We start from the raw sequence: 13,823 nt of genomic DNA, 5'->3' as shown, positions 1-13,823 counted from the left end.
AGGCAGAAAGCTGCACTCTAGAACCAGCACCTTCAGATCAGTTCATAGCCACACAAGTTTACAGCGTTAGTGTGAGGAATTTGCTGTATTTTATTATGAGTGTCTGCGTGCACCCACATAAGCATTAGTGCACAGAGGATCACTGGCACAGTCATTGTGATCATAAGCAATGAGCTTGAACTTGGGTGAAATGCCTGTGTGTGTGTGTGTGTCTTATCACGTCCAGACAGCGTGAGGGCAGGCCGTGCAGGGCTGTGGTGCAGACTCATGTCCACTGTGTGCGGGAGTGTGCAGCGGCTGACTGGGGGATGCTAATGCTCTCCCTGCGGGATCTGAGAACTTTGCTCTTACTGTCTGGCTCCCTGCTTCCCAAACCCCATGTGCTCTGCTGCTGTTAGGTAATACCAGGCCCTGGATGAGTGCAGCAGTGTTGCCATAGCACAACTTACAGTTTTGTGTTTTCTATGCTTTGGCATAACAAAATGCCACAATAAAAAACATTTTTGGGAGTTTTTTTTATTTCTTTAATTTGTCTTTACTAGACTCTGCTAGAGTCCGGACCTTAACCCAATAAATCACATTACCTTTTGCATCAACAACAATTTCCCTAAACACACTCCTAAACCTTGTGAAAAGCCTTTCTAAAAAAGGTATTAGTCTATTATATCTGTAAAGAGAGGGCCAAAATCATATTATAAGGAAACATATTAGGTAAAACCTTTATTTCTGCTTGAGTCTCAACTGCCACTATAAACACGCCAAATGTGAAAAAACAAAACATCCATTCGAAAAATCCCAAAAACCCTCATTTGTCAACCCCCACCAGAGCCCCACTCACTAGATCAGTTGAAGAAATACACACCATTCGGTCAGACTTCGTCTTAGCCAGCAGACTTCGTCTGACTGTGGGATCTGTACCTACTAGCTGCATTAAGTCAGCAGATAAAGAAGATAGATGTAAGTGCTTTTAAACAATGAGTTTTGTGTTTCATAATTTGCCATTTAGCACAAGCAAACATTAATTAGTGGTACAAGCTCGGTTTAAACATGTTGTGGCCAGCAACAGCTTATTTGCATAAAAGTGACGGAGCCCTTAAATGGCTCATTCTAAAAGTGACTGAAATTTTGAGATCTTTATCTTTATGTTAGAGTTCATAAACATGTTTTGTATAGCCTGTATAACTTGTGTTTAAAAAAAAAGTTGTAATATGTCCCCTTTAATACTTAAGGATTAAGATTAAGAATTGGATAACATTCAGGTTCCTACATGTGCAAAAAAATTTTTGAAATTATATAAAATTGCTAGATTTGTGTTAGACATATTGGTCCTGTTTTTTTTTTTTTGGTTGTGTTTTTATATCACCACCTCTGTAATGAACTAATAAACTTCACACCAAGACCACTCTGATCTGTTTACATCCTGGCCTCTGAATTATTTCGAGGTTTGGGGATGTCAGCAGAGTCAGCAGTTCCTGTGTGCAGGGTCTGCTCTGACTGCAGGGGGAAACTTGTGTAGGAGGGATTGATTTTTTGGGCGATGTGTGGTTTGTGATGATGATGGTGGTGGTGGTGGTGGTGGTGGGGGTTGATGTTTACCTCCTACTCCTCCACTCGGCGGGGTCAGAGGTGGAAGTGACTGGTCAGATGTTACTGCAGGTCGTTGGAACCTGGCTGTGTGGCAGCGTGATCAGAGGCAGTGACCTCATTATCTGAACAGCTGAACTCTGCAACTCGATGTTCCACACGTACGGGAACTGGCCGACACATTTTGGAGCACAGGGCACGTGGAGCAGCTAAAGATTTCCCATAGGGGTGGGCCATACTACCCTAAAAATGTCATGATATATATATTTTTTATATATTTTGTAATTTTTAAGTGCACACTACTGTAGCAAAATATATATTTTATTTTGTGTATATGTAACATTTTGTCTATTTTGTTAACATTCTGAATATTAATAATGTAACTTTTTTCTAATGATAAGATACGGCACATCCTTACTTTCTTCTGTATTACCATAATCAAGGACTTTAACCATTTGTGAAAAAATTAAACAAAAAACATGCCCTGTTGCTCAATATATCCAAATGTGTGTGGATACTCGTAATAAAAGCGTTTAGCTAATTTTAATAAAAAAAATTTTTTTGTCATACTTACCTTTTTCATATTAACAAACAAACAAATATAACCTATATATAAGTTATATGCAATTAAAACCCTAGTTTCAATATTTTCTGGGAAGCTAAGTTCAGTTTTACCAGCCGCAACCAGATCTGTAGAATCAAGAAACCAGAAAAAGAAATTCTGAAGAAATTCAACAACAAATGCAAAAACAAAGTCAATGACGTTTTTCCGTGTGTAAAAAGTTCTCGAGTAATTTCTAAAGCTTTGAGACTGCAGTGAACCACAGTGAGAGCTAGTATTCACAAATGGAGATGGCACAGAACAGTGGTGAACCTTCCCAGGAGTGACCGGCATTCCACAATTACTCCAAAAGGACATTGGCAACTCATCAAGGAGGTCCTCTGCAGCAGGACAATTAATATATGAAGCACATCTGCAAGTCCACCTCAGAATGGCTCAAAGTCTTATTGAGATTGAGCTGTGGCTAGACCTTTAAATAGGCCATGAATGCTCAAAACCCTCCAATGTGGCTGAATTAAAATATATTTGACGCTCTATATTACATGTTGATTTTTATTTTATGATTCTTTAGTGGACCAAAATGAGTTGTTCTAAAAATGATTGGCTAGTACATAAATTAATAAGGAATTATTTGAATATTATGTTTTTTTAGTTTATTTATTTATTTATTTTTTTCATTAACAGTACCGTAATGCACAAAAATACCGTTTGTAAAATGACTTGACTTGACTCTTCTGGCTTTCGTTTTTTTTTTTTTGTTGCTCCACAGTCGTCACGTACCACCTCTTTTCTGAATTCGGGCATCCTTATCTCTATTCCATAGTACTGCGCTGTGACGCATTTCCTGACGCTCAAAAGCTTGAATGAGCCTTTTTAAAGTCACATGACCTCCATGGATCATGCCAGGATTCTTGAAAAGAATACAGTTTCTCTGTTTTATGGCGTCAGCCGGGCCTCTGGCTTGGGGTGATAAACCATATCAAGGCCTGAATGCCTGAAGGGGCGGGTTCACGGGTGTGTCTATCTTCAGCCAGCGCCCGCCCCTTTCTTAGAATGGTTCTTGCTGGTTAGCAGCGCGCCGCTATCTGTGGCCTCTATCGGTGGAGGCGCTTGTGGTTTTACTTCTGCTAAATGACGGACCTGACCTCTTCTCCTTTCCAGTGAAGCCTAGCTGTATCGGAGCTCTTTTCTCCGTAGAATTAACCAGCAGCCATTTTTGCTTCTGCTTTTCGTGATGACCTGAATTCCTTTCTCATCATTGGTCAGCGGTGTTAGAAAAAGGTCACCACCTATTCTTGTAGTCCATATTTATTACTGTATGGCTTAGGCTTTGCTGGGAACTTTCACTGCGTGGAGTATTTTTGTTGAACAGATGGGTGTGGTGTATGATTTTCACATGTATGACCTTTCCTGAGGGTTTTCATGAATGCACTTCAAGAAGAAGCATTGCATAATTAGATTATAAACTGTCTCTTAGCATCCATGAACCTTAATTAGTTTTAATATGCATTAGGTTTGCATGCATTCATAATTTTTTTTTTCTTGTTTCTTACCTAATTTTTATGGATCTAATTAGTCCACAAGTGATACAGACCAACTAATCAACTAAATGTTTAAATACTCCTATGCTTATAAGTGCTGTAAGTCATATGCTTTTAAGATGCATAGGGAAGACATGTCATCTGCTGGTGTTGGTCCACTGTGTTATATCAAGTCCAAAATTCAGCACTTCATGCTTCTTCCCTCTGCTATCAACTTTTATGAATATGCAGATTTCATTTTCCAGCAGGACTTGGCACACTGCCCACACTGCCAAAAGTACCAACTGGTCTTATATAATACTATAATTTTCTGAGACACTGAATCACACTATTAGTTCCTGTTTCATGACTATTGCCTTATGTGTCCTATGAAAACGAAACTAAAGAATTTTGCACTAACCTGCGGCATATGCATGTGTTAATAATGTAAATGCATTAAATTTGGATGCGTTTGATTGAATTGTCTATTTACATGGACATTTCTAGCCAGATGCCACCGGTCATGATCATTACCACTCCCTCCACTGTACTGTCCACTGTGGGTGGTAATTTATTCTTCTATGATGTATTTCTAGTACACATGTGACACTGTGTGGATCAAGGAATGTTAAATACACAACCGCACAACTTTGAAAATGGAACATCTATCTGGAACCCATCTATTAGACCTCTCCCCAACTCCCATAATTCACATGGCCTGTGCGGGTTCCTAACCAATCACCTCTTGACTTTTGGCATGTTGTTGTATCTATTAGCAACTATTAGGATGCTAAAGTGGCGTGTAGTTCTCTTTTGTTTCTTAGTTTTGATTGTTCTCTGGCCCGTTTGAAGGAACTCAACCAAACCAAAACACACTTTAAAATTCTGTTGTGTGTCAATAAGTAGTGCGCTTGTCTGGATCTCTTCCTGTTTCACCATGTTGTCACTGCGTCGTCTGGTATGTCGAAAGGTAGAGACACTTCTCTGGACTTCTCTGGACTTCTCTGGTCTATTCTGTTTTTTATGGTTATGGATGAGGCTTGCTTTAAAAAGGAATTTCTCACCTCTTGTATACGATCATCCCTGTCTGTCCCTCATAGAGTAATGATGTGTCTTCTTATATAATCTTATATACACGCAAGTTTGTGGAAAACTGCTTTCATCTCGTTTTTTTTTTCTTTTCATTCTCATTTCAGTCAAGAGAAATAATAGAGACTTTTCTTCTCTTCCAGTCCTCTGCAAAGGCCTTACACTATATTTGAGAATTTGATTGTATTCAGCCTATCAAGTCCTTTAAATTGGTGTAACTGCAACTTGGGATGTCCCTGATTCTAAAATAAGTCATTCATTTCAGGAATATACTATAACAGTATATTGTATAATCATAATGTGGCTAAATAAATAATATAGAATAAAATAATATAATGCAGCAAATAATTTTGCATGTAAAGACAGAGCAGCCCTATTATCACAATATGGATTTTTAATATCATGATATTTCTGTGTCACGATATATTGTATATGATATAATATTGCCCACCCCTACTTTCTACTCCTAAAATTTTAAAAATAGCCTTATTACTCCTATTTCATTTCAGCTCGTTTTTATTCCAGCTTATCGCTTAATAAAACCCCTATCCAGATAAATCTCTCCATCCGCATAGAGTGAATCTGATCGTGATTGGATGAAAAGCAAAAACACACCATTCTGTCATCCTATTGGTTTATACTGTGATCCCTCACACCTGCACACGTCACACCCCCTCCACACTCCAGCAAGAACATGCGTATGCCTAATATATATGTAGCCTAATATACTCCAGACAAACGTCCAACTAAGATTTAACTATAATATATTTACATTCTACTAAAAATTGTCAATGGGCATGTATGCAGCTGAAAAACTAGGGAGCCTAGATTTGCTGAAGTATCGGATTGGGACTCTGTAATGGCAGATACTCAAAATAAAAATACTCCATGACATCTGTGGGAAAAAATGTGATCAGGACATCAGTACTAATTGCAGTGTATAACAGTGACAACAATAATTTTATTAAAATATTTTTCTCACACAGTGTATCATCCAAACCCAGTGTTACTGTGACCGTCCTGATCAAATACAATGCAGTCGCGTGTGCTGCTACACCCCTGCAGGTTCTCCTCACCGGGCCCTGCCCAACAAAGCCTCCGGTCCCCACGTGGCGCCCTCACTTTGTGTGACTCACTTGGTTTTTTCGCGATTTGCCTGTCAAATTGAGGTCGAAATTGGGAAAGAACAAAGGCAGGTGTTTATGATCACAGATGAGTCAGATTGATGCAAATGTCCCACTGCATGGGGAGGAGAGGGGGTTGTCCCTGCCTCACCCAGATAGCACCCTCTGCTCTGTTATGCTGAGAGCTGTGCGTCTTGCTATCCGCACACACACACACACACACACACATACGCACACCTCAGCATCATGAATGGAAATGATACGTGAAGCTGGAAAACACCACACTTCAGAGCAGATTGGGAAATGAAAGCAGTCAGAAATTCCAGCAGTGGGTCTGTGCTGTTTGTTTCAGTGCCGTATCAGTGGGCCGGACCTGTGTGCCATCTGTATCGAGCTGTGATTGGGTTTCACCTCTTCAATAGCAGCGCATCTGTCATGCTGCTGGTTCTTTGAGTCTGTGGGGAATTCTTTGGAAGTTTTTAGAGCAGTCCAGGACTGAGCAAAGCCACTTTTAACTGGATCTGTTAGCTTCAGTGCACTGGTGATGTCTACCATCTCATGAAGAAAACAAGTAGCAAAGAATTTCAAATAGCAGGTTAAAATGGCAAAAATATCTGCCATTCTTTGAAACAGTCTACAGCAGGTTTTGGAAAATGTAGTGTAATGGGATGGAGTGCTGCTACAGACTAGTAGCTCTCCAGCCCAGAGGGTTGTTGAACCCAATTGCAGACCAGTTGACCTCAAAGCAGGTAAAATAAATAAAGAAAGAAAAATAAATAAATAAATAAATAAACACACCGCTCCTCATGCGGGATCCAACCCGTGTCATCAGGGTCGCAATCCAATACACTACCGTTGCCCTGGCTAGTGAATTGGGACACGGCTGGAAAAAAACGCCCTTATAAGGAGATAGGAAGCAGAGGAAATAGGCGGTAAAACGAGACAAAGAGACGGGAGGAATGTAAACAAAAGCTCACCAGAGAATCCAAAAGCTTAAGATTTTCTATTAGATTTTGGAGAATTGCTGTGGGGATTTGATTGCATTCTACAATACGAACTTGGTAGATTAATGGATGCTTTTCTCTTGGCAATACTTCGCTACAAGTACTAGACAAGCTGTTTGTGTGTGTCTTTATTTTTTGGCCCATTAGTGTCTGAAAAGTGTGCAACTTAAAAGAAGCTTAATACATTAATTCAAATGGGTGTCCACAAACATTTGGTCATATTGCATATGGCATTTTGTTCTATGGAGAGTTTGGGGAAAGCCAACCCTGAAAAGACCTAACCTTTCTGGTTACGGTATGTTGTTTGGGTTCATGGTGTGTTTACATTTTTTTTTTATGTTCTTTGGCATCAACAAGCAGTTGGAATCTACTTTTCTGAAGTTTCACTTTCCTTTTGCTTTTCACAACAACAGATGAGTCAACACGGATGTTGATGATGCCACATTCCAATTATTATAATTTATTTATTTATTTTTATTTTTTTGGTGAAACGTTTATCACAGACTGTGGGACCAAGCTCAAGCTTTAAAAATTCCTTGATAGGTTTGTACTGCATAGTGCACAGAGAAACCAACTTTCTGCAGAGTCACTACATCACTACAGACCTTTAAACTTCATGTAGCTTCAGAGTTCATCACTACACACCTCCAAACTTCATGTGTAGCTTCAGAGTTCATCACTACACACCTCCAAACTTCATGTGTAGCTTCCGAGTTCATCACTACACACCTCCAAACTTCATGTGTAGCTTCCGAGTTCATCACTACACACCTCCAAACTTCATATAGCTTCAGATTAGTTCATCACTACACACCTCCGAACTTCATGTAGCTTCAGAGTTCATCACTACACACCTCCAAACTTCATGTAGCTTCAGAGTTCATCACTACACACCTCCAAACTTCATGTAGCTTCAGATTAGATCAGGAACAGTAGAGTGTAGAGAGACTTATGGAATGAGTGGAGAATGTCCACGGCCGGGCAGCTCCATCCAAACCTTGTGTAACCAAACACAATGCAGACTATTGCAGGATACTCAATATAATGTATTTGGCAACCAAAATTGTTCAGACAAAAATTTTGTATTCATACAAATAAAATAATAGAACAAGAAGAGACCTGCATGTCATTTTACCAGCCTTTTTACTTATGCATTGGTGTTAAAAAAAAAAAAAAAAAAAAAATACAAACAGCTTTATTCAGCCTCCATTCACTCTGTGAAGCAACAGAAGCCAGTGGGAGTTTTTGCTTCAGGTAAACATTACTCAACACCATTATGAAGAATGTGATAGTTTAAACATTTGTTCCGGAGTTTTGCATTAACATTTAAGGAAACGTTACTCATGCGATGCTTTTCCCGCCGTGCATTTTTATCTGACACTTCCTGCTATGCAAAGCGCACGCTTCAAATTCTTAGAAACTTTATTTCCTTTTCCTCTTTTCTCTCAGCCTGGTGAACAGCAGCCTGGTGCTCCATAATTTATGGGCTTTCTTTCTATTCTAGTAGAAAACATGCATTAGCTTTATTAGTTTTTCATCAGACAACTAAACATGTCATTTAAAAATAATTATAGATGGACTACTAGTAATAATATTTCAGTCCTGACAAATTGATTCAAATTTCAGAAAAAAAGAACAGTATCATGCTGAATGTAAAACATGGTGGTGGTAGTGTGATGATCTGGGGCTGCTTTGCTGCTTCAGCAATTTGCACAACTTGCTGAAACAGATGGAACCATAAATTCTGCTGTCTACCAGAAAATTCAGAAGGAAAATATCCGTCCATCAGTTTTTGGAACTTCAAGCTCAGGCGTACTTGGGTTCTGCAGCAGGACAATGATCCAAAGCACATCAGCAGATCTTCCTTGTAATGACTCAAAATGAAATCATTTTAAAACTTTTTTTGTATATATTTACTCAGGGTTATATTTGACATTTAATATGTTTGTTAATCTGAAAAATGTATGTATGATAAAAAAAACAACAACAACAATTTAAGTACACCCTTTTAAAAGCATTTCATTTTTTTATGGTTAGGAGTGGCCCTAAAATAATACCGCAATATTTTAGGACATTTTGTGAACTATATTCTTTGTATTATGATAAAATGTATTACTGCAACAAAATGTATGTATTTAGTATAAATAAATGTTTAATACATTCAGTACAAACTAAAACAAACTATAAACATTTGTATATATTTTGTAAACAAAAATAAAGTAATGTAACAACAAAGATCTACCACAAAACTAAAATGTATTAAACAGTGTATTAAATGCATGCATGCAAAAAAAGACTAATAAAAGGTAAATACAATAAATAGCAAAACCAATATCAATATTCTAGAAAGAATATTATAGATAGATAGATTAAACTAATATAGATTTTTTTATTGTCTAACAAATTGTGATATTGTGTACAATGTGATCTGGAACACCCATAATCAAGGTTAATTAGATGTTGGGATTGAAATATAAATTAGTAAATAAAACAGATAAAATAGCAGTGCCGCTTGAAAACATTCCTAGAGAAAGGTTAATAATGAGGACAGTAAAAATGGTTAAGGTCATGTCCATGTAATGAACTATTAATAGATAATTATTGTAATGGACCTAGTTACATACCTAAATATTTATTTACCCTATAATAGGATAATAATTTTAAATTTTCATTTAATTGCATGCACATATGCAATTTAATTCATGCATATTATTTAGAACATGCAAAAGCAATAATTAGACTTTTTCAGATTTTTTTAGCTATGTTTCATCAGTGCAGCTCTGGCAGCGATGCTCAGTGATGCTCAGTGATGCTCAGTGAACTGTCACTCTATTTCTGTAGCTTTTTTCGGCGTGTGGTGTTGAGCGCGCCATCCTCGGCCCCGGTGTCACAACAGAAGTAGGTTGATGCCGCGAAAGAGGAAATTGACTAAGAGATTCTGAGAATGTGAGCGGGCAGGAGTCATGTGACTTGCTGGAATGGGCCCTTGCTCATTTGCATATGGCCGCATGGAGAGGAAGAGGCAGGCCTCGGCGAGGAACCTTCGCGCCGTTTGTTTACATCTGCACCTCTTTTTTTTTTTCTTCCCCCCTTTCTTTTTTTGACTCATGCGGTGCCGCAAGAGTGAGATCGACAAAGATAGAGCCCGCCAACAATTTCTCAAGCGTTACCATCGCTGCAGCCGTGCAGATCTGCAGACTGAACCCCACAACCTCTTCAGAGCAAAGAGGATTAAACGCCATCTCTAATCGTGTTTTTGGGTGAATCTGACATATAGCATATAGCAATCAAATATGAACAAACCTCAAAAAAAAAACTAATTCTAGATTTAGAATATGCCATTACTATTGGAATTCCTAATAAAAGATAACTTAAAGAAAAAAACTTGTTTTAAATCACATCACAGTTATATTAAGAGTTCTGCAGAAATCAACATTAACAGTATAAATAGTTGCACAAGTAATAAAAAAATAAATACATGTCTAATATTTCAAAAATAAAAATGGTGATCGAGATAGTTGCTAGTTACGCGAAGAAAAGATTTATTTATTTTTCACACTTAAAATATCCCAGGAATCGACAGTGACTTAAGTATGAATTTTACCAGGTTTGTCAGGTATTAAGGAGCAGTAAAGCTACTCCACCGAAGTGCAGCATTATAAGGGTGAGTTTTCAGGTATGTTTCTCCAGCACTAAGGCTGGGTGCAGCAGCATTAGCATTAGCCGCTAACCGCAGAGCTGGCTCTTTCGCCATTCAGAAGCGAGTGATAGCACCCTGAATTACACTCAGGGTTCCTGAGTTTAGCGCTATCAGGCTGCGTTTACGTCCCACTAGCGCTGCAGTTAGTGGCTAATGCTAAGGCTGCTGCACCCAGCCATAGTGCTGGAGAAGCTTCACGGAAAAATCACCCTTAGACAAAATATTGAAAATCTAAGCTTACTCTAAATAAATGGAACTGCCTTACCACCCAAGTAAATAGAATGTTGTTTATTGAAAAGCTTAAAGACATAAAGCGTCAATTTTATGTAGAGGTTTGTAACATCGTGTTTATATATGGAAAATTCAGTTTAATAAATGCAGCCTACAAACAGCTAACGATAGATATGGTTAAAAAAAAAATATATATATATATATATATATTACAAGACATTTTTTTTTTTACTTTTGTTTAGGCATTGGACAAAGTATTGATATTGCGATGTATTGTATCGTTTTTGTTTGGAGTCAGATATCAAATTTGTTGGCGTTAATCAAAGGAATAGGGTAAACCTGTAAATCTGTAAATTCTGGTATTTGATTATTTAGGAGTATTTTATCCTCTTCAGTAACACAGATGCCATGAAGTTTATCGCAGAATCACTGTAGCGTTATAAACAGACAGATGCCCTGTGATTTTTATATCTCTACTTATGTTAATTTGTCCACTAGCCCAGTTCATTTTTTGATTTTGGTTTGTCCAGTTACATAAGCCGCAAAGAGTCTGAATACGTGTCAGTTTATCAGTATGCTTCTCTGTTCTCATGTGTTTGCTCTACATCTGTCTGTTTGTCCACAGCTGACCAAGTTTATGGAGACCAAGATATGCACGAAGTCGTTCGCAAACACTGCATGGACTACTTGGTGAGTGTGTTTCGCTTCATCACTGCACAGCGCCGGAATCAGGAGGCAGCGGCGAGTGTTTTAACACGCTCCTTCCTTTTTCTCCCTTTTATCCTCAGATGAAAAACGCAGACTACTTCTCAAACTACGTGACAGAAGACTTCACCACATACATCAACAGGAAAAGGAAAAACAACTGTCACGGGAACCACATCGAGATGCAGGCCATGGCTGAGATGTACAACCGGCCGGTGGAAGTGTATCAGTATGGCACAGGTGAGGAGACGGAGGGAGGGCCCCTGCGCCGCACGCAGTCATTCGGGGAGGAAAAAAGAATCATCTGAAAATCGTGAAAACAGAAAAAAGCGTGGGTGAACACGTCAAACCATGATGTGAAAGCTGATGATCGAACTTTTTTCAGTTTTACTTAAAGAAAAAAGAAAGGCTTGTTATTTAAAATCCAGCCTTATTTCAAAATAGGTCCTCATGCCTACGAAAGCAGAAGTGACGTATTGTCATTTTCGGATGTATTATGAGCTCAGAGTAGAGAGAGTATAAAAAGCATTTGCAAGAAAAAGTAAGTAGAAAAAAAATGTTTTAAAGTGTGATATACAGTAGTGTGAAAGTATTTGTCCCCCCCATAAATTAACTGTGATCAATCACACACTTTTTGGAAAGCTGAGGCCTGATTACTACCAGACTATCAAGAAAAATAAAGAATTTAAACAGAACCTGTCTGACAAAATTAAGCAGATAAAAGATCTCAAAAACAACACATTATGCCCAAATTAAAGTCATTGATAATCTATCAGTTTAGTAAAAGTTACAAAGTCATTTCAAAAGCTTTGGGACTCGAGAGAACCACACTGAGAGCTATCTTTCACTAATGGAGGAAACATGTAACACTGGTGAATCTTCCCAGGAATGAACAGCCTACAGAAATTACTCCGAAAGGGCATGGACATCTCATCCAGGAGGTCACAAAAGAACCCAGAACAACATTTAAAAAACTGATTTTCTCACTAGTCTCTGTTAAAATCAGTGTTAATGATTCAGTAATCAATGATTCAATAATTCAAGAAAGAGACTGGTCAAAAATGGTCTCCATGGGAGAGTTTCAAGATAAAAACCACTGCTGACCAAAAAAAGAACACAAAGACGTCAAAAAAGCTTTTAGATGTACAAAAAATTGACCTAATGCATGTGTATTTAGAATGGGATGTCATAAAAAATAATAATAAATAAAAACCTACTGTAGGTACACACTAACATTTAGGCGTCCCAATATTTTTGTCCCTGTAGCGTGCTAATGTTTTTGATCCATATCAACTACAGGTATGCCAAGAATGACTGATATCTTTCTTTACTTGGTGCAAAGTACACTTGTTTACTCTGCAAACAAACAGGCCTGCTCTGTTCCCTCCAACTTTGCTGGCAATGTTTAAGGCTATCTAAGATAACCTTTTGGACATTACCATGTTTTGATAGGTCCCAAAACCATGCTGGGATTTTTTCTGCTATTTTTTTTTTCTCCCCAATTTTCAAGGCCAATTACCCAACCCACTCATTAGGACTCAACCTATCACTAGCAATCTCCCAACACCGGGAGGGTGAAGACTAGTACATGCCTCCTCTGATACATGTAAAGTCAGACTCCGCCTCTTTTCAAACTCCTGCTGATGGAGCATTGAGGAGTAGCATCACAGCGCTAACGCTCGGAGGAAAGCGCAGCGACTCGGTTCTGATACATCAGCTCACAGATGCAGCCTTGTGCTGATCGACATCACCCTAGGAGTGATGAGGGGAAAGAGCTCCATCTACCCACCAGTTGTGCTCTCTCAGGGCTCCGGCAGCTGATGGCAAGCAATCTCTCGATCAAAGTGGCATAGTGGAGTAGTGACATTAAAAACTGTTTTCTTTTTGTTTGTGTTCCCTTTTCAGAACCAATCAACACGTTCCACGGGATCCATCAAAACAACGATGAGCCGATCAGAGTTAGCTACCATCGTAACATCCACTACAACTCCGTGGTGAACCCCAACAAGGCCACCATTGGAGTGGGGCTCGGCCTGCCTGCCTTCAAACCAGGGGTATGTACACCTTCTCTGCGTGAAGTCTGGTAACCTGTTGAGCTCTGCACTGAGCCGGTGTGATGTGTGTTTCTCAGGTCCGTTTATTTAAAGGCATTCCGAAGAATAGTTAGATGGTTTTGAGAACACCTTTGAGCTTGAGCAGTAAAGCCGAAAAAAAACACCTTCAGAACTGGACTTTCCCCATCTAACCCTTGTTAAAAAAACTTCTCAGGTCTTCATACCTGATAAATTTAACCTGCGCCCAATA

At 38.7% G+C, this 13,823-nt stretch overlaps 1 protein-coding gene across 1 annotated transcript in view; it reads left to right on the top strand.

Moving 5' to 3' along the window:
- The window catches only part of otud5a (OTU deubiquitinase 5a), a 53,755-nt gene that overhangs the window by 25,282 nt on the left and 14,650 nt on the right, over positions 1-13,823 (top strand). Inside the window, exons 3-5 of the mRNA XM_022670877.2 lie at positions 11,440-11,504; positions 11,603-11,759; positions 13,425-13,573. Of these exons, the coding sequence (XP_022526598.2) occupies positions 11,440-11,504; positions 11,603-11,759; positions 13,425-13,573 (371 nt within the window). The remainder of the gene's footprint in view (positions 1-11,439; positions 11,505-11,602; positions 11,760-13,424; positions 13,574-13,823) is intronic.

The sequence above is a fragment of the Astyanax mexicanus genome, chromosome 12 (genome assembly GCF_023375975.1).
Source record: "Astyanax mexicanus isolate ESR-SI-001 chromosome 12, AstMex3_surface, whole genome shotgun sequence".
NCBI classification, from domain to species: domain Eukaryota; kingdom Metazoa; phylum Chordata; class Actinopteri; order Characiformes; family Acestrorhamphidae; genus Astyanax; species Astyanax mexicanus.
Note: the sequence above shows the minus strand (reverse complement) of the source record. Positions and strands in the feature narration are given on the sequence as shown.